The sequence below is a fragment of the Lonchura striata genome, chromosome 10, assembly GCF_050655825.1.
Source record: "Lonchura striata isolate lonStrDom1 chromosome 10, ASM5065582v1, whole genome shotgun sequence".
NCBI classification, from domain to species: Eukaryota; Metazoa; Chordata; class Aves; order Passeriformes; family Estrildidae; genus Lonchura; species Lonchura striata.
This window is the reverse complement of record NC_140712.1, coordinates 5,310,670-5,337,631: the sequence shown is the minus strand read 5'-3', so window position 1 is coordinate 5,337,631 and position 26,962 is coordinate 5,310,670. Positions and strand designations below refer to the sequence as shown.

The following is a 26,962-nucleotide window of genomic DNA, read 5'->3' as shown; positions in this document are numbered from 1 at the left end:
TGGTGAATGAAGAGCCCCAAATCTCCCCAGCTGCTGGAGAGCCCAGGAGAGGCTGCTGTCCTTCCCAGCCGTGAGCACCCTCAGCTGGGCAGGGAAATCTGCATTTCTTGGGCCATCGGGAGCCCCACGAGGCACAGGAGGGATCCTAATTGCCCTGTGTTCGATTAGGCTGGAAATCTGTTTGCTGATCAAACATTCTCCCAGCAGTGAGGCTGCCTTGCCAGGCAGAAGAAATATGCACAAATGAGGGGAAAGGTTGGGCCTGTCCTCAGCAAAAACTGCCTGGAAACCCATTGTAGAAATACAATGAAAAGACTTTCAGACAGAAAAGCAAAGCTGTTCTACTTTTTTCATATTTCAATTAGATTGTCATGAATCTCCCAAGATAAGCCAGGGAGAACATTCTAAATTGAGTATTTTTAAGTATTTTCCCAACAATACTTACACATTTGAAGTTTATTTTTTAGGAAGTTTGTCTGGTGTGAAATTTTGATGGAAACCAAATTTTCACGCCACAAAGGAAACAAGCAGTATTGGTTTCAGCTAATTAAAAGCTTGACATTAAAAGACAAGTGGATATCAGCAGATATCAGATAGATATCAGAATAGATAGCTTTTTCTAATGGATTATTTTGAAAAAAAAAATATATACAAGGAATAAAATTTTCTTTTCCAGTCAGTAATTTCCAATAGGAGGTGGGGAATGTGCTAACAACTTCATGCCTGAAACAGATAAATACTGGAATTAAAAAAACCAGAGGGCAGTTGAAAACTGGACATACTCTTTGCATTCTATGTTAATTTCTCTTTCTCAGAGATTTTTTTTCCCTTTTGTTGTTGGTGATTCAAGTTATGCAAAAACTGACAAAATTGCTGTAGTGGATAATGAAAAATAGCACTTTCTCAGTATATATCGAAGACAAAAGCAATTTGCTGCTTTTTTGGTTTCCAGGCACCTGAGCTCCCAGAGCAGTTCAGAGCCACAAGCCACCCGTGGAGTTGCTCTCCTTTTGCTGGCTCTCTGTGAGGCCAAGGGGGTCTCTGGAGCAATAATGCATCTGGCTGTGACCCAAAGAGGGATCAATTTCTCCCCTGCGTGGTCTCTAATGGCCCTTTCAGAAATCTCTGGCCTTTTCTTCCTTGTATGAAGGATTTGTCCAGCCAATTCCATAGCTGCTGACTGGTGCAAGTAGGCTGAAATATACTTAAGCCATTTCCTTCCTTATTTTTATAATAATTTTCTAAAATCAGTGAATTGGATCCCTACATCCTTCCAGGGCTTAAAGGGACAGCAAATATGTCATCATGCCAAATTAGACACGTGGGAGAGAATAAATCAATCAAATTTTGGCCTGTGGATCCATCAGGACTCCCTTTATGACTCCTGGGCTGCAGCAGCAGTGCTATAGATTTGCTCCTGGATGTTCTGATTATATCAGTGAAATATTTCAGTGCTTCACAGGTTTAATGGAAGTGACTCCTGTAGCTGATATATGAATGAGTTTTAATTCTGTCGGTGCTGGTGTAGATGTACAGCACCTCTTGCTGATTGCTTCTGGGTGGGTTTGGCTTTCTAGTGGGATTGATATGGGCTTTACTCTGAGGCATCCAAAGTGAGGACATCTCACTCTCCTGGACACTCTGAAATAGTGTTTTACCCTCAGCAGATGCTGCTGCTTAGCACTCTGGTGGTAATTTATTTTTTTTTGTGTTTGTCCTGTGGCTAAATTAGAAAATTAGAAAACCTAGGGTTGAAAACAATTCAAGCACCACTGAAAAACTGACCTTTTTTCTTTTTTTAATTGTTCACTTCTGAGATTTTCACATACATTCTGGAAGACTGTTAAACCACTCCTTGAAAATAAGGCCGCACACAAATTTACTCTGTGTGTTTGTTAAAGGACTCCCTGTTGTACATTTAAAGTTTGGATTTGCCAAAGTGAATTCTGGACGGGACAGGCGGAGCTCCGGGCGGGCTTTGCCATCTAGTGGCCACAATATTCTTATGCCTTGCTTTGGCTTTTCATGCTTTTTTATGCTTTCTCTCTCTTTGTTTCTGCTGAAACACTGGGCTGTGCTGAGCAGTCCTCTGTGCCACGGGGACCATCAGGAATTGCTCTCTCGACCTGCTCCACAGCCATCAAAAGCAGAATTTTGTTTCACCAGAGCTGGAATTAGCAGAGCCCTGTTACTGGCAGTGCTGGGGTGAGAGCTATTCTCCCCACGTACACTGTTGGACCACACTGTTTTGTCTGTTGCAATTTTTTCAACCTTAAGCTTGATCGTTTGGGCATTTTTTCCAGTACTTTGCTTTTAGACGCTGGGTTAACTGAGTAATTTAGAGAGTCCCCTTATATCTTGCACGCAGGAAGGTAAAACAGGTTCTTCTAACCGGAAAACCACAGATAATTTTAAATTTTCTTTCTTTTCTACCTTTGCTTGGTTAATAGAAGTGTGAAATAACCCTACCTTCCTTTCTGGTAGGTTTCTATTCTGACACTGGTACAATCTACAATGTTCAGTTGCTCTTGTAATTTTTAAAAGTACCTTTTCTGAAACAGAAAGGAGTCTGTGCCAGATGAACCCTAGAGACAGCCCCAGCAGTCCTGTCCACCCTCAGCCCCAGTAACGTGGATCCCAGAGCAGAGCTGTGAAACCCCTGCAGTGACAGTCCCTCTGAGGCCACCCTTAACATCTGCCTTTCCTCCTGGCACACAGGGAACACCCAAAGTGGTTTTACCAACAATTCCTTCTGTGAAATCCAGTGGGGGTAGCAAAGTGTGGGGAGATGTGTCTGAAATCATCTGCTCTCAAATAATTCCCACCTGGGACTGTGTCTGTGTTGCAGAAGAGAAATGAAAGAGGAGGAGTTTTGCTCTTCTAACAGGGAGGCTCCTGAGTCACGAGCCAGTCCTGGGCCAGGCACACAGCACTGGCTGGCCTTCTTTAGTGGGCATGTGGCAAAAACATTGAAGAATGAATTTTGCCAGGATGTTTTCTTGTTCTCAGAGGAGCTATAAACAGAAAGGCAACACCCGTCAGTGCAGCTGGAAGGATTTGTGTCCTGCTCCCAGCTGGGCTGTGATATGGAGCCACACGAGTTGTGGTGTCAGCTGCTGCACAGGCTGCACTGTGCACCAGGCTGGGCTCAGTGACAGCTTTGGGGTTTTGTGGCTTTCATGGAAGCAGCAACCTGTGTGCAGGGTTCCTCTCGTGCTGTGGGGGTTTGTATCCACGTTCTGCTGCTTGGATATTTCCAGGTATGTGTCAGGAGTGGCAGCAGCCCTGAACTGAGGGGAAGGGGGCTGTGTCATCACTCCAGGGCTGGGCACTGGGAGCACACACATCACCCCAGACTTTACTGGGGCAGGAGAGCAAACAGGAAGACATCTCCATGTTCCTTCTCCTCCCTGTAAGCCTGACATCAAATTAGATCCCTTATGGCTCCAGAATGAGCTGTGCCATCCAAATCAAAGGTTAAAACAGTCCAAACAAATGTTGTACCTTTAACATAAAACTAAATTTCCTCACATCTCTCAGAAAGAGAGCAGCACTGCTCAAAAATGCCTTTCCTCATTACCAGAGAGCTTGTTTAGATGAAATTTAACAGAGACTGAGCAGAGGCTTAGGTCCATTTTCAGAGTCCTGAAAGTTCAAAGTGCTAGTGTATAAATTGTGTGCGGGTTAAGAACATTTGGGTGGAGAATAAGCAACCATGGAAGGATGTGACCTTCCACACTGACTTCTAGCTTCAGTTCAAAAATGCCTGCTTTGTGTGGAGTAATACAGAGGATTTTGTATATTAAGTGACAGTTGAACTATTTTTATCCACGGGAAACAGCAATTGGCATTTCATTACAGATGCCCTCACCTCACACTCACTGAAATGTTCTATTTCAGGCATCACAGAGAAGAGCAGAGCACACACTGGCTTGAAGGAACTACCCTTTCCCGAGGTCCTAAGGAGATGGTAGTGGAAAAAAGGGATGAAAAATGTAGGAAATCATATACATGAGAAGAGACAAGCAGAGCAAATGACAGAAATAGCTGTTGTCAGCCTAGGCAGAATTTAACCAGCTAGTGCACGTTTGCATCAGTTGTTTTACAGAAGAACAGAGCTCCCAGAAGCTCTGGTTTGGCTGAAGCTGAGCGTGCAGCTGAGAACTGGGCTCTGTGCATATTCTGCTCTCATGTTGCTGTGCTGAAGAGTTGCCCAAAGCCACTGCATGGAAATTCCCAGGCACCTTGCAGCCTGAAAGGTGTTTACTCTTAAAGGCACAAGCTCTGCTGAAAATCATCTCTAGCATGAGAGGCATCATTGCTGTGCACACTCCCAGCAAGCAGTTGCAACTGTGATCTCAGTCTGTAACTTGGCTGAAAATCCCAGTTTCTGTACATCCTCTCCCATGTGTACACCACTTAGAGTACAAATGCTGCAGTTCAAACTTCAAAACCTGTAATTCTTTCTCCCCTGCTGGATATGGGTATAAGTTGTCATTTGCCAAGAAAACATGGCTGTAGGTTTGTCATCACCTTTTTGTAATTTCTTTTATGAGTAGGGACTAGGAAATGGTGATGCAGATTTAATTTCTTTAGTTTAAAAAGTGGGATAACAGGCATACATTGCATTACCTATTGACTCAGTGGATGCTAAAATGTTTCAGGGCTTTAAATAAGAAAAAAAGAAAACACTGGAGGCTATTCCATAGAAAGCTGCTGCTGGTGTGGCATCCTGTGAACTTACTGATTGCTATGGCTGGAAGATTATTTAGAAGAAATATCTTTATATGCTTGCCCTGTTCTACCCTTCCCTTGGGAATCTAGTGTTGGGGACAGAATAGTAAGCTGAAGGGGTTAGTGTGAGCTTGTGTGATCCTTCTTGTAGTCTTAGATTGAAGTGTGTGCATCTTTCTGTGCATTGGAATGAGCTTGCCAAGGCCTGTAGCAGCTGCTGAGTGAGAGCTGTGCCATGGGTTGGGCTGAGGGAAGGAGTCTGTACCAGGTGCAGTGCTTTTGGCAAGGACCAGCAGCCTGTTGAGTGATGGTGTCCTTTGGCTGTTAGCACTTAGAGGGAACTTTTACTTCTTGACCTGGAAGCTGGCATGTTTATTTGCTCTGTCAGTGGAATCCAGCACCAGCTTCTTTTAGAAACCTCATCTTGGCTTTTTTTAAAAATAAGAAAAGGTGCAGTGTGACTGCCTTGCTGGATTTGGTGCTGTCAGACACATTCTGACCTGTGGGCTCCTAGGGCCAATTCTGACCCTGCTGTGCACAGGAGCAGCGAGGCCCTGGCTCAGTCACTCCTGTCCCCTGCTAGCCCTGAGCTCAGAGTGGTTCTCACGTTTCTGGCCTGGGGACTCCTCAGAGGACACACCACATGTCTTTCCCCAGCTCACTGATGTCACTGCTGGTGCTGGCACTGAAGGGCCCTGTGTGCCTGGCCTGGAGCTGTCCCTGCCAGGCTTGGGACAAAGCTGCCACCAGAGGAGCTGGAGCCACGCTTCGGGAGCACACAGGGATGTAGGATGGCATCTGGATGCTGCTGTCACCATGAGCCTTCTTGAATCAAGACAGAGTGGTCCCAGAGTTGCTGTTACCTTCCAGTTAGCCTTCCCTACAATCTTCAGAATCAGCAGCATATTCCTTCATCTGTGTCTTTGGTGAACAAAAAAGGGCAGTATAATCTATTTATACATTTAGCTGAGTTCAGCAAGCTGCTCCAGCTGAAGCAAAATTTGGGGTGAGAAGGAGCAAGCCTGAAAAAACGTTGAAATTGTTCTTTTCTTTGATTCAAAAATAAAAGCTTTTAAAATATAGAGGAGGCTTGGGAGAGAAGTGTTTTCTGCAGCAATGGCCACTACCTGGTGCAGTGTGCCATCACCTTCTCCAGGCTGCTCTGGTGCTTGGCATTTACTCATCATGCTTATTCCCTGCACCTTGTTTTGTGCCTACCCTGACTGTGCTGAAATATCAACCTCAGCCTTGCAGCTGTTTCTCTTAAGGTCTTCTGGGAATTTGCTCATACTTGGAAGGTTTTGGGTGTTTGTTGTGGATGCATTCTTTATGTTCCTTTTATAGATTTTTTGAAAAGGTATCTGGTACCCTCCTGATATTAGGAACTACTGCGGTGTGAATTTCCCAGAAGAAGTGACAGAAAGCTTTAGTATCTGAGATATTTAAAAGGTGGCTAAATTTAAGACTAGAGGATAATAATTTTCCATTAGCAAGAAAATGACTGAGTGATTTAAAATTAGTAATTCCTGCTCCTCTGCATGGCACAGGAAGGTCTGCAAAAAAATCCTGGAAGCTTCTTTTTTTTTTCTGGTGATTGTCAGATGGAAGTTTTAGGTACAAATACATTAGATTTTAAGAAATACTGCTACCCAAAGCTGCATTTGAAGATGTGAACAGCCCTGTTCAGCCTATCAAGTACTTGTAGTTCTATTAGGACCTAGTATGCTAGATGAAAATAGGGAGTCCTATAAAGAGGAAACACTTGGAAAAATGCACTGGCACAGTTGCAGCACAGTCCTTTCAAGCTTTTCTTATTATAGGGAGTACATAGATTCCCTCCCTCGAGTCTCCCTGAAGGACTGACCTTGAGGGCAGAACTGCTGCCAGCAATCAATGTCATATAAACAAAGAGAAACTTCACACTGAGGAGAACACACAGACACAGAAAATTCAACAATTTTAAAGCATCAAAACCAAACATTGCATTTTCTTTTGTTGTTCCAGCCCTGGACAGACTTTAGTTTTCTCTGATTTTTTGTTTGCCCTGGACCAATGCCCTTCACTATCTGTGTAATTCCTTAAACAATCAGAAGATGCTGGATGAGAGAGAGCTACGTGTCCTCTCTGCTTCAGACCAGGCACAGTGAGACACTTGCTCGGATGAAAACATCAGTGTAGAGCTGTCTCTCCCTGGCCAGGTGTGGGTTATGGAAACACAGTAAATCAGCTCCACAGCACAGCTTTGTTTGTGTATTCAGCCTTCCCTCCATGCCAAGCTATAAAATTGCTGGATCAAAGTGGTGCTGGGCCCAAGTCCAAACTTCCCCCAACTTGAGAGGAACGTGGATCCATATCCCAACACTGGGACTTGGCTCTGCTTCTAAGTCAAGCTCTCATAATCTCCTGGGAAAAGGCAGACCCATGAATTGTCCACTAATTGCCCACTGAAGGGCAGCCAAAGCTGCTTGTTGCTGAACACATTTGCACTGCCTGCCCTGTATTGCCAGTAAAGGAGTTGAGGTAAAGCCTTTCTCTGATCCTGCAATGCTGATCTTAGCCTTTGGGTTGAGAGGAACCCATCCATTCTTAACCTGATGTTTTAATTTCAGAATATTTCTTCTCCTTCCTTTTCACCAATTAGGTCAGTGAACTGAGCCATCAGGAAGGCAGAAGCCATCTCCTGGGACTGTGACATCCCTGGGTGCTGCTCAGGGGCCAGGCAGAGCTGAGCACTGGCAGGGGAAGCCTTGCACATTCCCCTGGCACTACCCAGCACTTGAGTGGGCACAGCAGTGTCTGTGCCAGCCTTGCTGTGCCCCCACCAAGCCACAGCAGTGCTTGGGGATCGCTGGCACCTGTCTGCCATGGCAGGGCAAAGCTTTGGGGTCAAACTGTCCCATGAAATATGGACAGGAAACCACTTGCACTGGGAGTGATAAATCAATGTGAAAGGAGACTGCAATTAAGCAATGAGATATGGGATGGAGGAGGGGAGCAGGCCCCAGGGATCAATAGAGCTGGTTTGTGTTTAGATTGAGGTCTTCTCTTTCAGGATTGTCTTCTGTGACCCCACATCTTCATCCTCTGCCACCTTATTACTGTATTATTACTTGTTACAATAATGACAAAATGTCTCATTATTGCTGCTGCCATCAATAATAGCAGCAGTTTATCAGCAGTGTTTATTAATTTAAATTCCATACCAACATCTATCTTCCCCTCCCAACACAATTTATACATAATTTAAGATAGTAATGGAGAAGACAGAGAATAATACATGTCATCTTAGTGTATTTCAGTAGTTCCATTGAATTATTTCAAATTAGGTCCCTTCAAAGAGATTTTGTATTCCTAAGCTAAGCCATTTTTCCTGCTGCAGAAGCTGATTTTTGGGGTCTTTGTATTTGTTCTGTCACAGTCTCTCTGTTCACCAGCTTTCCAGAATTGTCAAGCCACCATCCTAAACATTTCACAACCTTTTCCGTTCTCCTTTTTTCCCCATCACTTGGTCTGCTTTTGGAAGAAAATATTAAACGTTAAGAATCTTGAAATAAAAAAGGAAAGGACCTACTATCAGTTTCCAAATAGAGCTATTCACAAATAGTGAATCCCACTGTGAAGGAAGGACTGTGGTGTTTCCCCACTTTCCCTATACATTGTGAAGAGCTGTGTAATGCACTGAAATGAGTGGTTGTGACCTCATCCACAGGCAAAACGCAGGAGTCTGGTATTTCTTCCTAAATCATTTTGTTTGCAGTAATAATGATGATAATAATAATAATAATAATAATAATAATAATAATAATAATAATTCCTTACTTGATTTCTGTTTGTCCTCCTGCTTTTCGGGCAATTTGAACCAGCTCTTTCCCATATCTCTCTTCTGCTTGTGCTCTGTTAAAAGAAAAACTTACTCAATTTCTCTTAGTGGTACCAGGACCACATTTACACAAATCTTGTAATTGTATCTCAGGTGCAAAACATCAGAAATGCAATGTATTTGATTTCTCTAGCTCCTCAATCCTAGTGCTGTTAGTTAACCTCTGAAACACTTTGGATAAGTTATTTCTGGAAGAAATGAGATAAAAATTAAGCCCATCTTCATGGCTTTGATTACTGTGGAATGCCATGTCCAGCTCCGCCCCCAAAACATGGATTCATGGGAAGAAGAAGGTGAGCAAAGATTAGATGAAGGTGTTCAGAACAGAGCAAAAGGAACCAAAAAATAATGGCTGACTCAATCCATGAAAACACCAGCTGTGAGGGGAGTGAAGAGGAGGTTCCAAGGAATCCATTCAAGACATGTTGAGAATAAAGGAGAGCCAGGGGTAGCAGGAGTATTTCCATCCATTAGAAAGATGAGGCACTGCTGGAACAGCTGCCGTGGCGGGCGAAGGAGCCCTGGTGAGGCTGAGGCAGCTTTGTGGAAGAGACAATCTCACCTAATGGGGAACTGTAACTGGTGACTCAGGAAAGTGGTTCTGTTTCTATGGTTAATAAAGAAATACAAATATTCATTTGCTGTTTTCCCTTCCCCCCAACATGGGAGGAAACTTCTATTCTCTTAAAAAAAAAGTATTGTACTAAATGTGTTACTTCCTTCCTCCTGGGTGCAAGACCAGGGTGGAACCAAGTTGTCAATCTTTGAGTAGCTGCTAAAAACTATGGAATGGTAAATAATAAATAATGAACAGATAGCCTGGTGCTAGCACCTGGGGGAAGGGATGATTTTGTTTAGGGCAAGTCCAGTTCTCAAAAGCCTTTTCAAAGCATTTCAAACTGTTTTGCTCTGAAATTTGGCACCTTAGAAAAACATATTCTTTGTTCAAAAAATGAAATTTATGTGGGTGCAAGGCCCTACAACCAGGCTGGGTTTTAGTCCTATTGGTCTTCCCACTTGGCCAGGAGGTGCTTTGTATGTCTTTGCTGAGTTCCAGCAGTTTGAGGCTGCTCTTGCAGTTTTGCCCCACGGCAGCTGTCAAGGTGGGTGCCTGAGAACATCCCACTGCCCCTCTTGCTGCCCCGGGCTCTGGGAGCACCTTGCCTTGTAGCAGGTGCAAATCCATCATCTCCGGGGACTCTCCCCAAACCAAGGAGATCAGTCAGGCTGCTGGAGCAGCAAGGCTGGCCCTGCAGCAGGAGCAGAGAGTGTTTCTGGCCTCTGTCCATGGCTCCCATGTGTGGAACGCTGCATGAGCTGCCCTCGTGCACTCAGAACTGCTGTGGTTTAGTGGGGTTACCTACATCACTGCCTGGCATTCCTGTTAGAGGAACAGGGTGCAAAATATGATGATAGGCCGTGCAGAGGCACCACTTCTTTTTCATGTTGGATGAATGAAATTTCATCAAAATGAAAATGCACTCCAGACACATAATGCTGCAAAAGAATAATTTTCTTCTGATTTCAATATCAAGAAATACTTCTGTGTCAGAGGCTTTGCTTAATACTAGTGCCTGTGCAGCAATGAGAATTACTCCAGTAATTAGTCCCACTTTGCTTGCTCAGTACACAAGTGGGAAAAAAGCATACCCAGCTTTTAACCAGTCCCAGCTCCTGAGACCTCAGCATGGATGGGACTGGACTGGCCCAGTGTCAGATGGATTTGACAGGAGGCTGACACCATCTCTTCATATCTGCGTGCTGCTTGTCCCACTTTCCAGTACTCCTGCACACAGCTTCTAGGTTTCCCTGCAGCCATTCAGAGAGAGAACATACTTTGTGTTTCAACCCTGGGGTTTGTTTTGGAATACAATTGCTATCTCACTCCCAAACCTTTTAGACCCTTCTCTGGGCCAGTTAGAGGGATTGTGGTTGGAAAACTGATCAAGTGTTAGTGTGGCCAGGGCCAGGGCAGCTGGTTTCAGGACTGCAGGAGTCCTTGTTGAAATTCCAACATGAACCACATGGTAGGGGCATCCTCTAGAAAGATTCATCCCATCCTTTGATCTTCTGCTGGGTCATTCCTCTGAGTGACCTGAGGACGAGCTGAAACAAATATCTGCCAGCAAAAAACTGGAAATCACATCTTTGACTCAGCACCCACTTCTCATCTCCTTTTCCTCCCCACAAAAGGCACGTACACACACAGGCACACACACGTACACACGATCTTTGCAATGTCTTGGGGGTGTAAAAAACCTCATGGAAATATTTGCAAAATGACTGTACATGTGTTTTTTCTTCTTTATGGAAAGAACTTTGTGCCTCCACCATAAACCAGGAAAAACCTCATCCTGCAACTTTCAGAAGCCTCTGCAGTATTTTGGAAGGAGCACAGGCGTGGGTAGCATCCGATGCAGAGTTGCACCACCTGAGGCCTGCAGTGCAGTTCTGATCTCTGTAAGGTATGAGGCACAAAGGAGCTATTTTAAACACCTGCAGCTAAGCTGCCACCAGGCAGATGTGACTTCAGGACTGTGTGCTGTGTGCCAATACAACAGGCTTCCACTGGTGGTTGAGAAAAGCAACTTAAATAGCTTCAGGTTTTGACAGGAGACTTCACAAGCTGTAAAATGGCCACCTTTGAGTCTGACAACCCACACCCCCTTGAAAGTCCCAGGGCTTTAAAATCAGCCTTCAGAAAACCACCCTAAACCCAAAAAAACTAGATGGGCACAGCATGTGAAGAAAAAGCAGGAAGGCAGAGCAATATTCATAAGGTGACAGTGCTGAGATGAGCTGCCCTGAGATTGCCAGCTGGATACCTGATCCGTATTTGTGTGGTCTTTCCTACATGTCACACCTGAGTAAGCATGTGCTTCATGCTTCATGCTGAAACTGCTGAAGCCACTTAAAAACAGAACCAAATTTCAGAGCTGTTTTTCTAAGTGACAACTACAAAAATGAATGGCAAAGGAGCCAGAGCAGCAGTGTGATACATATTTTCTCACCCATAAGATTGTCAACTGTCCATAGCTGTTGTTGAGAAGCACCAAGAACAATAATATATCTATTATTATGATATAATCAAGAACATAGACTACAACATTGTTACTCAAAGCCTGCTAAGGTTGATGAACAACAAGGGCTCGTTTGGCTGTCAGGCCAAGGCTTTAGGTAGCATTTTATGTAGCTTTGTATTGGAAAAACGTTTCATTTTTGGTACTAGCAGGAAACTGAAACAGTGCCTGTGGCAACAGCATGTTCAAAGAGAAACAAAAATGTGCAAGTAATTTTTGCCCTGCAAAAGGGGAAATGCTTGTGGATGTAGGTGATACTCTGTATTTATGGGCCATAATGAGGGGTCTTGGTGGAGCTGTGGGTCTCTGACTCTCAAACTTCTCTTCCCCTCTCAAGTCTTTGAGATTTCTATTTATCTACCTTCACATCACAAGGCTGGGATTCAAATTACTCAGGCTTTTCTATGTAAGCTCCTAACACTACCAAACTGAGAAACAGCCTGCTATTCCCTTCCAGATGCCAAATGAGGCAAAAAAGGAGGCTGTTCATATTTTTTCACTCTGATTTTCATACCTCTGCTTGAGCAAATCCTCCACATCTTTGCACATCTTCTTCCCCTCCAGTAACCTCTGTACAAGCACCTCGTAGCCAGTGTGGAAGGTGAACTCCTTGCACTGAAGACAGAAAGAAAAAGTAATAGCTGTTAAGCACGTCAGTTCCTCTGACCTTAATTCTAATTCTTATTTCTTAATTCCTCTTACCATATTTCTAAAAAGAAAGGTCAGAGTCAGCTCAGTACAAATATCAGCCTGTGGGGCAGTGACTGTGCCACCTGGTCAGTGGTGTATTAATGGGAGGGCTCGTAGCACAGGGAGACAGGATTTCTGTGTTCTACTCCTGCTCCTCCCACTGCCTCACAACAGGATCAGGACAAGCCATTTTTCCACAGGGAGCCTGAGTTAACCAGTACAAAGTGATAATGCTATTGAAAATGTAGTGGTGAATGTTTTCTGTGCTTTATGTTACAGCATTATGGTAAAATCATGGGCTGTGAAACCATAAACAGAATGAGTGTGTTCCTTCCCTCAAGCAGTTTATCTACAATACAAGCTCTTACATATGAACTGAATGCAGTTTATACATCCATCCACTGTCCCCTAAGCAGTTACCATTTAATAAATGGGTTACTTTATTGCTTTCCACCACCACTTGAAGAAGACAGCTGTTTAAGTTTTGGTATTTGGAAACTTGAGGCCTTTGCTTCCTTGTTGCTGGGGCAAGAGGAGCAGGGGAGCTCTGGGGATGAATGGTGGTGGTTGATGGCAGCCTTGGTGCTGCTCACTCAGGTCTTGGGGCTTCTGTGGAGATTTGGAGATCTAGGAACAGGTTCTCTTGGTTCTTCAAGAGCTAGGATCAATTTCTGCAGACAATGCCTGTAAACCTACAGGCTGTAGTAACATTTCCAATGCTACAGTCCATTGTTAAAGCCATCACCCCTGAAGAAACAGAATCTCAAGCCCGAAACATTAGTTTTCCTAATGTTTCCAAGGGCAATTTACACACACATCACAGGGAGGGATCCTGCTGTGAAATAAATGAGAAGCAGCAAGTTTTGCCATTCAGAGAGAATAGTAGAAAGGGTTCTTCATAATACCCTGGCAATGGATTTAGCACTTCCCCCCTCTGTCTTTTTGCTTGAGGACATTCCAATGGCAGAAGGCATCACTGCTGTAAAGAAATTACTATAAATGGCTCCCTCTGCCTGGCAGAAACTCTAGTCAGATGCTCCACAACCAACTCACACCCTCAGCATTTTAATTGTACATTTTCAGATGCAATCAGCTATATCCCATAGCTGTGTATACAGCCTTCTTGTCCCAGAAATGCTACCCATGAGCTAAGTGAAAATATCCTGTGGGTTGGTATCACCACAGCAGTCAGCCACTGCCACAGGCAACAAAGGCAGTGATAAGCTCACTGTGAAGTTAGTCTGCCTTTCTGTGCAATATCTCTGTTTAGTAAATGCTAAAACTCAATTGGTGTCTTTCCCTACCTCTTTTGCACTGGCACAGTTGTTACACTGAAAGGATGACAAATCCTTTATGTCTGAGAGAAAGCTTATTAAATTCCCTAAGCAGAGAATGCAGCCCCAACTTGTTATTGACCCAAAACCATGCACACAAACACAGCCTGATGGGCTGAGTCCACTGGGCAGTTTCATCAGGCCCCTGGAAGCATCACGCCCTGCCAGGTTCCTCTGGGGTTTGTTCCTCTGGCTGGCTCTTGTAGAGAGATTTGGCTCTTAAGGGGGACTCCTAGCACAGACACTCACGTCATCTATCTTAATTTTGGGGGAATTCACCTCAACATTTGCTTTCTTGTCCTCTGTGTTCCCAAGGAATGTGGAGGCCCTGTTTCAGAAACACCAGGGTCAGAACTGCAAACCAGGGCTCGCAGGCAGCAGCTCTGGCTGTCTCTGAACAGCTCGTGCAACCTGCCCAGGCTGCAGAGGGAGAGCAAACGCCACAGCCAGGGTGAGACAAGTGTGAGCTGCTCTGGTCACTCATTCTGCTGCACTGTTTCTTAATTTCCAACCACAAGGGAGCCATGAATCACTCAGGCCTCAGCTTACTTGCACAAATGTTTCCCTTTCATTTCAACAGCTCTATTTCTTCTTTCACGTGTTGTACAACTGCATCCTCTCCCAGTCTCTCCTTGCCTCCAAACAAATCTCCTTTGCCCTTTCCTGACATTCTGCTTTTTCATCCCATTAATTCCCATGTGTTGTTATAGTACCTGTTCAAGGCTGAATAAATCCCTGTTGGACAAGGATGATGCTTTACCACTCCAGTAAAGACTAAGTGATGCTTTGTACCCTGGCATTAATGTCAGCTCTCTAAGAAACACCTTTGGTCTATCAGAGAATGGTATTTGCCTTCTTTCACTATCAAATCATAGCAGTGACACTTAAATGAGCTATGATCTACAGATACACCTGCAATTCTTTCCTCTCCTGCTATTTTATTCAACAAGGTCTCAGAGTATATTGGATTTTTTCACTACTGATCCCTTACTCCCATTTTGTACTTTGAAACTTTGATTTTTATCTGCTTTCTGTTACCCCACGCTTGAAGGTTATCAGATACCTCCTGTACAATATTTCATTCTACCTGTTTATTCCAAGCACAGCTCTTTCCAGCCCATTCTTCATGTCTTATGGCAGGATCCAGCAGCTCCCCCAGATCAGTGTCTTTGCTCATTTTAGAGTTCTTCCCCTACTTTTTCTTTTCAGCCCCATTTTGTTTTTATCTAGTGTCTTAAGGATTTCCTGTCTAGCACCATAACTGACCCCACATTTTCTTTGTCAAGACAATCAGACAGCAAGATTGGATCTCATTAAACAACCATCTAGCCTTGCTAAGCTGTCTCGCCTCTATTCTATTTTCCATTTACCATTTTATGTTATAATTAGCACCCGCATTGAGTGGTTTTGCAAAAGCTGTTAAGCTGCACTAGTCAGACAGTGCTTGGTACTTCTCAGAAAGGATTTTGTTATGATTCTAAGAACTAATGAATAGCCAAAGAACTATTTTATATTTTTTAGAAATTAGAAAAATGCTTTAATCAGATAATAAATATAGGCATTAAATTGTAAAACATAATTTGCTGATACTAAAATCTAGTTGCTTAGAAGAGGGTGATTTGATTCACCACCAGTAATTTCTCTCATTGCCAATAAAGGGATTCTGCTTAGTCAAAGCATGTGTAGCTGTGAAGGAGGATTTAATCCTTGTTACTAAAAAAGATTACTTATTCCTTGTAGTCCAACAGGTTTATAATTACCAACAAGAAAGTGCTTGACAGGGATTTCAGTGTTGTGAGCAAGGTTGTGTTGTCCTGAAATTCACCCTCTAACTCTGCATGTGTGCTCTGCTCTCTGCCTGGGGACTTTCTTGTTTCCTTCTTGAAAATCCCAGGTAAAGGAGGGGCAGCCTTTCCTCCCCTCTGCCCAGTGACAAAAGTTGCTTCCCTCCAATGCAATGAGCAGTACTGCTCCTTCAGAGATTAAAGAAACACAGAGGGGATTATAGGACTGAAACTTAAACTTTTGTGCTCTAGTTTAAGCAGAACAGCTTTTTCTAGAACACTTGAAAGGAGGCATGGAAGCCTGCAAGCAGAGATGACCACAGTGAGCATGCTGGGACACTCATTCTTCTTTCCATTTCTTTTCCCCTCTGAGGATTAACAATGCTGCTCCCTCCCATTAGCACTTTCCTGTTAGATCTCTGCCTTGGGACTTGTCCCTCCTGGTACATGTTTCTCCATGGGTAGCCACCCAAGCAAATATTAAGAGTTAATAGTGGGAGATTAATTATTCAAGGCTGGCTCTGAGCTGGTTCCTGCAGCCAGCAGGGAGAGGCTCTGAGGATTTTGCTTTGGCACTGAAGGCTGCAAGGGAAGACTGGGAGTATCAGTTCCCTGCCCAGAGGGCAGAAAGTACCAGGATTGCTGGGGGGTGAAATAATTTCTTCTTACCTTCTGGTGGCACCAAGCTGAGTAACCTTGTGTCTTTAACTCACTAAGGATCAGCCTTATTCCAGAACATACTCCTCTGAGCCTTGTGCTGCTGGGTACTCAGAGGGAACTGCAAGGCTTTCTGAAATACTAGAGTCTACATTTTGAAGTGAAAAGGCTACTATTGCAATAATATCAAGGAAGAAAGACTAAAATGCTGTGCTCATTACTGAAGCAGCTTTTAGTAAATAGCTTTTCCAATGGACTGCAGAGAAGGAAAACCATCCAAACTCATGTACAAAGCCCTCATGGTACACCCTGCATGTCCAGCTGGTGATGGTCACAGTGGTGTGAGCTCATCAGGTCATTGTGCTGAGGCAACTCTGGGCTCTTCTGCTGCTGCTGCTTTCCTTGGAGCATTGCTAACCATGCTGGCACCTGGCCTGCCCATCTGGGACTTTGTTTAGAGGTACTTTACGTACCACAACTCAGACCTCTCCCTGCTCCTGCAGGATTAGCTGGCTTGGCAGCACCTTAGCATCTCCCCCAGGGCACAGCCTCTGCTGCTGAGGCTGTGTGCCCTGTTTGGGGAGCACCAGAGCTCCACCTGGGCTTGCTGCAGGGCTCTGGGGGCTGCAGGGCTCTGGGATCTGCAGGGCTCTGGGTGCTGCAGGGCTCTGGGAGCTTCAAGGTTCTGGGTGCTGCAGGGTTCTGGGGGCTGCAGGGTTCTGGGGGCTGCAGGGCTCTTGGAGCTGCAGGGCTCTGGGGGCTGCAGGGCTCTGGGGGCTGCAGGGCTCTGGGGGCTGCAGGGCTCTTGGAGCTGCAGGGCTCTGGGGGCTGCAGGGCTCTGGGGGCTGCAGGGCTCTGGGGGCTGCAGGGCTCTTGGAGCTGCAGGGCTCTGGGGGCTGCAGGGCTCTGGGGGCTGCAGGGCTCTGGGGGCTGCAGGGCTCTTGGAGCTGCAGGGCTCTGGGGGCTGCAGGGCTCTGGGGGCTGCAGGGTTCTGGGGGCTGCAGGGCTCTGGGGGCTGCAGGGTTCTGGGGGCTGCAGGGCTCTGGGGGCTGCAGGGCTCTTGGAGCTGCAGGGTTCTGGGAGCTTCAAGGTTCTGGGAGCTGCAGGGCTCTGGGGGCTGCAGGGCTCTGGGGGCTGCAGGGCTCTGGGGGCTGCAGGGTTTTGGGAGCTGCAGGGTTCTGGGGGCTGCAGGGTTTTGGGGGCTGCAGGGCTCTGGGGGCTGCAGGGCTCTGGGAGCTGCAGGGCTCTGGGGGCTGCAGGGCTCTGGGGGCTGCAGGGCTCTGGGAGCTGCAGGGCTCTGGGGGCTGCAGGGTTCTGGGGGCTGCAGGGCTCTGGGAGCTGCAGGGCTCTGGGGGCTGCAGGGCTCTGGGATCTGCAGGGTTCTGGGGGCTGCAGGGCTCTGGGAGCTGCAGGGCTCTGGGGGCTGCAGGGTTCTGGGGGCTGCAGGGCTCTGGGGGCTGCAGGGTTCTGGGGGCTGCAGGGCTCTGGGGGCTGCAGGGCTCTGGGAGCTGCAGGGCTCTGGGAGCTGCAGGGCTCTGGGGGCTGCAGGGTTTTGGGGGCTGCAGGGCTCTGGGGGCTGCAGGGTTCTGGGATCTGCAGGGCTCTGGGGGCTGCAGGGCTCTGGGAGCTGCAAGGTTCTGGGGGCTGCAGGGCTCTGGGTGCTGCAGCTCTGCCCTTCAGCAGGAAAGGCCTCATCCCAGCATCTCCAGCTGCAGCGCCTGTTCACCTGCTTTCTGTAAGGAACTGGAAGTAACAGGGACAGTAACCCCAGGGTACAGCTGGGCAGTGGCACCACCCTGATGGGCAGGAAGGGCTGGAAAAGGAAAATCTCCACAGCAGACACTGGGTGACTGCTCAGTACCCAGCAGGACAGTGCTGAGCTGTTGTGGTGATAAACACAGCATCAGAATCCACAGACAGGACCTGCTCTCTGTGTACCACACCCAGCTTCTCAGGAGGGCCTGACACAACCAATGACAGCCATAGCAGAGCTCTCAGAGGTTCCTTCAGCCTAATCTGCCCTCATTTAGGATTTAAAATGTATTATCTGCTAATATTTAAAAAAAATTTTTAAATGCCCCCCCCTTCACTAAAATTTGAAAGTATTTAGTTATTATAGTTCATTCCTCATCTTGGTTCCTAATGATGTTTTTCCAAAGCTTGTATCAACAGTTTTCTCATATGGCTCTGGACTGAAAATTCTAAATGCTGCTACCTGTTCCAAATAAACTATTAATTCAGATTTTCAAAAAGAAAAATAATTGACACTGAATCTCTTATGGGTATCTTTGGAATTTTTCTCTAAATCAAAATGGTTTTGCATTCATATCTTGTTTAGTTTAGGTAAACTTATAACAGTTTTAGTAAAACAAAACCTTAAGATCCACATTTCCAGAGTTAAAAAGGAAATAACTACTGGTGTGAGGAGGAACTTTAGAGAGAACAGGGCACAGTGAAGTTTTGAACAAGCATCACTTTGACAATATCTTTTTCAACTGTCAAAAAGAACCTTTTGTGGACCTTTCTATCCACAGTGGTATCACACATGATATCTCAGTCCTCGACTGAAAGTAAATTGTTCTGACTGAGTTAAAACAATTAATCGTATTCTTGCATCATACCACTGGGTACAGGTCCTGAGTGTTTCAAATCTTGTTCCCTTGACCTGCCAGTCTCCTTGTCAAGTGCTCTGCCAAGGGTTTTATATATGTAGAGGAGGAGACAAACATGACTTAGAATCTCTAACACTGGACTGGGTATTTCCTGTCATGGCATGGCCTTTCACTGTAATTCAATCACTTGCTTTATGTTTCATGGGTTTTCCCCTGGTATACTTTAAAATTTTCTAGAAATTGTGTTTCTAGAAATATATTCCTGATACAAAGTGTTTGGGAAGGTTAGTGCTGTCTTTCTGCACCACTCCCGCTCTCCTGGAATAAACAGGACAGCAGTGAGCACCCTGCTGTGTGTGCTGAAATCCCCTGTCCAGCTCTGATCTCAGGGGTGCCTGGCGTGGCCCTGCTGTGATAAGAGCTGCTCTGCTGCTGCTTCCTGTTCCACGGCTGCTGTCCCAGCTCTGCTCCCTGCAGGGGCACATGAAAGAGCCCTTTTTCAAAACCAACCCCCACTTCTCAGCCTGGCCCTCCACTGGGAATGTGCCAGCCTGGCCCTGGGAATTTGCCAGCAGCTGAAAAGGCAGCTCAGCAACTCCATTCTGAGCTGAGCACACACCTGGGGGAAGGTCACCATGCCCAGAGCAGAGTGGTGTCACATCGGGAACCTCTGACCAAAATGTTGTCCCCTGACCTGTGCTGAGTGTGATATGAGACCTTTTTCACACATGTTGATGTCATAATCAATTGCTTAGTGGGTTTAAAAGCATTTGCTCTTGCTGTACTGTGTAAGAGCTCCTTTTTCCTACTGGCTGAAATCAGTTGGAATGGATGGGAACGTCATGGTTGTTTGTGCTTTCCAAGACTGACTACAGAATTTATACAAGCTTAAAAAATCTATTTTTTTTTAAGTATTGATTTTTTTCCCCACATAAGCAGAAAAGGCAAGGAAGAGTGGGTGGGTTGTAGCTGGCTGTACAAGATTTCTGTCACTTCTTATAAATTCACTCTTTGTGTAGCAGAAACAGAAATGTTTGCTCAGGATGTAGGTAGGGACATTTTGGTGATAATTCCAGGAGCTGACTTGGGCATTTTCCACAGGAGGCTTAGTTTGCAGTATTGCTGCAGCCTGTTACCTAAATCTGACATGTAGTACCTTTCATGAGAAGCAAATAGTATTTATTGTCAGGCAATAGAATAGAGGTGAACCGTGAATGGGACCTTCAAAAATAAGGAGGGGAAAAAAACACTGCCTCTGTAGCATTCCAATTGCTGGGCTGCTAGACTGCCTCTCCCACTGCCCCTATAGCGAGGTTCTCACCAGACTTCAAACCTGCAGCAGCTAGGATAGTCAGAGATAAAACTGAAATTGAGATTCACAAACTATACAGCAGCAGTGCAAATGACACTGAGCAGAACAGTAGCTCCCCAGTGGCCTTTTGCTCTTGACCCTGTGGGTTTTATCTGATAAGGAAATGGTTGATTTAGAGTTCTGCTGACAGAGGAATTTGCTCCTCAGCTTCCTGAGCTCTCACCCTCCTCACTGGCATCCTGGACTGTTCATGTGTTATGTATTAGGCATTCTTACAGTCACAGCATATTGTTCGGCTCTCTTAATGTTTTAATCTCCCCCTGATTTGCACAGATCCAAAGTGATGGCTGCACAAAAGGCTGCCTCACTTTTGCAGGTGGTTTGCTGGCTGGCAGACTCATGGCACACAGGGAACAACTTGGAAAGTCTCAATTCCGGTCTACAAAAAGGACTCTGCTTGTGCTTATTATCTCTGTTTTTGGTTGTCTCCTTAATAATTTGATTAAACATTATTCTGAGTGTAGTTCAGAGCCCCAGTGCTCCCGTGCTAGCAGAAGGAGAAAGGAGCCAGCAGACAGACATGCATCACAACAAAAAGCATGATGAGAAACTAGGAATCCATTCAGGAAATCCAGCTAGAACAGACTTCTGGAACACCTCTGTGATGGGGATAATAAGAAACAGGACAGGACGCAGCAGAATCCTTCACCAGTTTTTAATGGGAGCTTGATGTGGCTACATGACACAGGTTTGAGGTGGCAGCATCCCTTTGTATTTTCGCCATATGACTTGTGACAACAGCTAAATCCATAAATTAAAGTGGCTTCTCCTTGGGAGCCAACAGAGAGGCCAGAAGTGAGGATCTGCACCTGTCTTTCAGAAGGCACAACACTGTTGCCATGGTCCTTCTGAAACATGACAGATAAACGTGTCAATGATGAGGTCAGATGTTCCTTCAGTCTCCTACTGAGTAACATTAGCTACACAAGAGAAACTGGAAGAAAAATGAGGAGAAATAGAATCTTACAAGTAGAGGATACTTCTGTTTTACACAAAATAATGGTCAGAGATTACTTTTGTTTCTATTCCTCTTTAGTTCATCCACTTCCAGTTTCCTTCTCTGTTATAAGAGGACTCCTCTCCTTCTACAAGCACTGTAGGCTTAGTCCCAGACCACGATGAATGAAACCTGAAACAGCCCTGACTTTCTCAAGCACAGAGACAACTGTCCACAATGTCTTACAGAACCACTGGAACCAGATCTGCTTAGTTAGCACATTAATTTATTTTAAAAACAATGTGTCTTTCTCGTCCTTGTCTTAAAATGCTTAGAATTGTTTCCTGTCAGTTTTGAAAAAGGCACTTTATAAAAGTCACTGCTGAACCGTGCTCTCTTTGTTACTGGTGTCTCCTGGCACATGTGGAAGGGTAAAACTTCAGGAAATATTCCCAGTCTTGCTGTGGAAGGGGAATGAATTAAAGATTAACTTCACTTCTTAGTAAAGACTATTTCACATTACCAATTGCATTTCATAAGAGATCTTTGCCACCTAAATAATAATTTTCAACATATCCGATTACTCAATACGATGCAACATTCTTGCACTGCATTAGTATCTGATTGAGACACCCCCTGCCACAGCTGCCACACCACCCCCCATCTGCTGCCTGTACAGGGAAGGGGAATTTCATTTGAGCCTCTTTTTCAGCTGTTTTATGTGGGGGTGAGCCTCGTGAGATGAGGGAAGGCATGTCTGGACTCCAGGCTGCAGGCAGTGGCTGTGGGCAAGGAAAGCTCCAGTTCCTGTTCCAGAGTGTGCCGTCCTCCTGCAGAGTTCCCAGAACCACCAAGGGCTTTTAGGACCCTGGTCTCTTCCACTTTGGTAAGCAAATGTACCTTAATTCTCCACTCTAAAAAGCCTTTACCAGGTGTGAACTTTTTCATCAAAGCCCAGCTTAATCTTCCAAAACAGCACCCAACTTCCAGTAAAACTGTGTTTTCCCACAAAAAAGATTCTGTCAGAAACCCATGTCCTAACCAAATATTCATCCAGGCTCTTTCAATGGCAGGGTCCTCCTTTCCTTCTCCTGGTGCTCCTGGGGATTTCCATCCCACTGAGCAGCAGCCCGGGGCTGTTTGTCAGTCCTGACTTGTTAAGAACCCTTCAGTAATTACAGCACCCACTGCATCAAATGATGAGACTCAGACCTCAGAGCTGTTGAACACCTATTTTCCTTTTTGTCATTGTCCCCACTCTTTGTTCTTTATTTTTCTTTCATATTAGGAATACATTAGGACAAATTGAGAGCAGCATGAAATAGCTTCTGGATTTGAAAAGCTCTTAAATTAAAGGGAAAAAGCTTGTGTTTATTTATTTATTTGCTCTGAATGGAACCACAGGAGTTGGTATCTCTAAGCTAGCCTGAGCTGCTACATTTTCACTTACTTCCCAAGACTGTTGCCTTTCGTTTCAAGCAAAGATAAAGTTGCAGGAGGAGCTATGGAACTTTTCAGTTCCTCAGCCTTGTTCAATGACATTTTTCCACCACTTTAAAGAAGTACTAAACTCTGTACAGTAAGGGAATAATTCTCTGGGGAACCAAAAACCTATTGGGATCCAGATGCGTGTTTTCAATGTGGATTTCTTCTTCACCTTGACACCCAGAGCAAGGCCGAGTGATCTCCATGCAGAGCTGTTCCCCCAGCCCTCACCTCATCCTCAAATCCCCAAACTCTTACTGAACGACACAGCAAACTGTGTATACAGTATTGAACTATGGCTGCTGAGAAAAGTTTTATTACAAAACCTAGATTAAACTGGAGATGAAACTAGTGTTTTCTGTGCCATATGCCCTCTGGAATCTACCTTGCTGTGGCAAGGCAGGAAAATGAAATCAGAAAATGGTCTTCTTGAGCTAAAGGAGCTGAAATATGACCAAGCAACCTAACTTGCCTTCCATACAAGCATGCAATGAGTGTTACTGAATTGAAATTCCAAGTGTTCCCCTGTGCCTAAGAAGCAGCCCAAGTTCATTGTCTCCAGCCAGTGACTGAAGAAAGAGAGGCAGCTCTGCTGCACTGCAGGAGTGTCAGCCTGGAGGGAGGAAAGGACAGACTGTGAATCACCCAGTTCTGCCAGGAAATCTGTTGAAATGAGATTCGTGGGGACACTTTGAGATTCACCCTGGAGAAGCTATGGTGGGAGGAGAGGCTGGGGGCTGGTACTGCTCAGCCTGCAGAAAGGTGCTCAGTGTGTTTAAATTCCTGTGGGAGGGAGCAGAGGAGATGGAGCCAGGGCTTTGCAGGGGCACCCAGTGACAGGGCAAGAGGCAATGAGCACCTGTGGAAATTCAAGAAGTCCTGTTTAAGCACAGGAAGGTTTTTGCTGAGAGGGTGGTGAGACACAGTATGAGTTTGCCCAGAGAGGCTGTGGAGTCTCCATCTGTGGAGATACCCTGAGCTTGGGCCAGCCCTGTGCAGGGCAAGGCTTGGCTGACGTCCAGAGGCCCCTTCCAGCCTTGGCCATTGTGTGACTCTGCCTCAGAAAATGCACCTCAGTGGGCTGCTCTAACAAGCCAGAGAACACCCTCTGATCTCTGTGTGAGGCTCCATTTCAAGCTGGGTGTGACACTCTAAGTGGTGTTGGTTAGACATAGCCGTGTACATGTGGGCAGAGTCCATGACTCACCTATTCCATATTTAAAATACAGAGTCATGGCACACTTAAAATTGACAGAAATAAGAATCCTCCCCTTACCTAAGCCCAAGTGAAACCAACCAACTTTTGCAGAGCAGAATGGATCAAAACAAACCAGATACAGCTGTGTAAAAATATTAACAAAATTGTCACAGTGACAATTAATTGATCAACCAATTTCAATAGTCAAACCCCTCAGTTGCAACACAGTCATCAGAAAATTGTAATAAAGTATATTTAACTGTCTAATTATTTCAGTCACTGACCCACAATGAACTCTCTGTAAATCCATTCATCTAGTGTTAGTTCATTTGAGCTTCATTTTAGCTGTTGTGCTCTGCTCTGCAGTGACTTGTGAAGCACCAGTGTTTCCATAGCCACAATGACTGCTCAGGTTTTCTACTTTTGATTTCCTCTGGTTTCAGTGACTGTTGTGATTGCCCCCTCCTCCACCCTCCAGGGTGCTTCTCATTGCCTCAGGGAGCCAAGTGTCCTTCCCAGAGCAGCTGGGGAAATGGCAGAAGAAATTACATGTAAAAAAAGAGTAGAGCAGCCTGTTCTGGGGGGATGAAGTCAACCTCACAACAAACACAAACATCAGCTGGGCAACCAGTCCGACTTTTCCAAGCTGGTTCCCCCTTTATTTCCCATTTCCACATGTCCTGCAGCGATGACTTGGCCTGGATGTGACCAGCACTGTGGCCATGCCTCTGCCCCTGGAGCTCAGGGAGTGCAGGACCATGGCCATGCCTCTGCCCCTGGAGCTCAGGGAGTGCAGGACCATGGCCATGCCTCTGCCCCTGGAGCTCAGGGAGTGCAGGACCATGGCCATGCCTCTGCCCCTGGAGCTCAGGGAGTGCAGGACCATGGCCATGCCTCTGCCCCTGGAGCTCAGGGAGTGCAGGACCATGGCCATGCCTCTGCCCCTGGAGCTCAGGGAGTGCAGGACCATGGCCATGCCTCTGCCCCTGGAGCTCAGGGAGTGCAGGACCATGGCCATGCCTCTGCCTCTGGAGCTCAGGGAGTGCAGGACCATGGCCATGCCTCTGGAGCCCAGAGAGATGCAGGATGTGCTGACAGCAGAGCCCACCTGTGCACCTGTGTGCTGTTGTGCAGGGAGATGATTTATCTTAATCTGCCTTGTGTCAATAGGGTCAGATGCAACTGGTGCCATGCCATTCAAATCAAACTCAGGGGGACCCACTTGCAAAGCTGGGATGCCAGGCTGGAAGGTTTGCCAGCCTCATCCCTGCCTGCCCGAGCTCAGCCTCGGGGTGCTGGGCTGGCAGGAGCCTCCCCAGCTCCAGTTCCTCCCAGTAAACCTGCCCAGTATCACTTCCTCCTCACATACCTGCTGCAAAACCATGGGCCCTGCAAAGCTCAACCTCTACAGGAAAGCAGGGTAGCTCCTACAAGGAACTTCCTACAAGGAACTTCCTATATTGAGTAAAACAATTGATGTTGTATTTCTTCAGCACGTTGCTTAATAAGTCTAGGAAATAGCTTTACTGTGACTTTTATCACCACGGAACTCTTGTTCCACAGTTAAGAATCTCATCAGAAGCTAAATCATTTGTGATGCTAATTACATCTTTTTTGGCATATATAACAGACCATTGTGTGAAAAAGCTACAGTAGGAGCTGAGAGGCTCATCTACAAAGTCAACTTCACACTGAACCTGAGGTTGAACATAGCCTGAAGTCAAAGCAAGAGACATTAAGCGTCTTTGTAACAGTCCCTGCTCCTGGAGCACCTCCATGGCTCCCACTGCTGCAGTGTCTGACCACAACCATGGGTCCACAGACAGGGATATGAAAGGATCAGCTCACAGCAGGGCAGGGGAGCAAATCCTGCCTGCTTCATTTTGCTGGCCTGCATCTCCTCCACACTTTTATATGTGAGTTGTGAGAATTCACATGCCTCGAGCTCATCCCACAGCTAAGAAGGAGCAAACATTTCACACTTCAATCACTTATTTTTAAATCCTAAGTACCTTAGAAGCCCATGACACATTTTCAGAGTTGACTTGGCTGTTTGAGTTTGAGTCAAAGCTGTATGAGAGAATAGATTTGCTCCCACTCAATTCTGGGCACTTTGGAGCCTGCCCCAAAACCCACTAGCTCCTTTGGAAGTTTTCCTCATCCCCTGTTCCCAGGTGGGTATGGCAAAGCCAGGAAGTGGTGCCAGTACCTTCCTATCTCTTGGCCAGAAATACCTGCATTCCAGGGGCTGCAGCTGCAGTTTTGAGCAGCAGGCTGGAGGGAAACTAAATAGAAGGAAAAGGCAATGACAGAAATTACTAAGGAAAAGCAACAATGAGTGCAAGAACAGAGAATGAATCTCAGAAAGACACTCCGTGACTGAGGGGAAAAGATTTTCTTGGATAGTGTTTTTCATAACAAAACAATTACTGTTGCTCTGCCTGTTAACACAACTCCATTAACATGGAACTCGGCTGATGCCACACAGACACTCCCCCATTAACATAGGAATTTCCCTACCTGTCTTATATGATGCTAGAGAAGACAGGTAACATCTGTCAGGCTCATACAGCAGCCCAGCAGAATATTAATCCATCAGCAACTGCCTTGCACTGGCTATCAAACTCGATCTGAATTTCCATCTCACTAACATTTCCCAAAAAATATTATCAGAGGATAGAGAACTTCTGCTAAGAAGCACATTTTAGTGCAGACTTTGAGCAACTGTCCCTTAAACCATTACAGAGAATGTGGAGTACATATAAACTGTAATTAAAAAATACACAGGTTTTTTGCTCAGGCCATGCTACAAAGAAAATAAAATTGAACTAAGTGTGGAATAAAATTGAACAAAGTAGTATGGTACTATCACTGCTACATTTATTGGGAAAGAGAGGATAAAACTTAAACCTGTTATGAGGAACAATTTTCCTGGAAGACAGCACATCCTGTTCTATGAAGTCTGGAGAACTTTGGGGAGGGATGAATGGTGCTCTTTCTCTGCTAGCTGGGGGAGATCCCTACATTGAGGTAGGTTCTGAGGAAACCCCTGCTTATCCAAAAGTTTCCTGATGGTGGAGCAGGAAGCTGTTGTTCAGGGACACGGAACACAGGGGTGGGCGCAGCAATCAGAGATCAGGGCTCTGTGTTGAGGCACCCACCATGGGGCAAACACCTTTTGGGTGTCAATCAGAAAGGC

General features: G+C 45.7%; 1 protein-coding gene across 7 annotated transcripts in view; it reads right to left on the bottom strand.

Annotated features, from left to right (window-relative positions):
• The window catches only part of PSTPIP1 (proline-serine-threonine phosphatase interacting protein 1), a 54,660-nt gene that overhangs the window by 20,063 nt on the left and 7,635 nt on the right, over positions 1–26,962 (bottom strand). For 5 of the 7 annotated variants that reach the window (XM_085588460.1, XM_085588458.1, XM_085588459.1 and 2 more), the window contains 2 exons: positions 12,209–12,309; positions 8,554–8,628 (listed from right to left, as the gene is read on the bottom strand). In XM_085588460.1, coding sequence (XP_085444586.1) covers positions 8,554–8,628; positions 12,209–12,309 — 176 coding nt within the window. The remainder of the gene's footprint in view (positions 1–8,553; positions 8,629–12,208; positions 12,310–26,962) is intronic. The other 2 variants (XM_085588464.1, XM_085588462.1) reach the window with 1 other exon arrangement.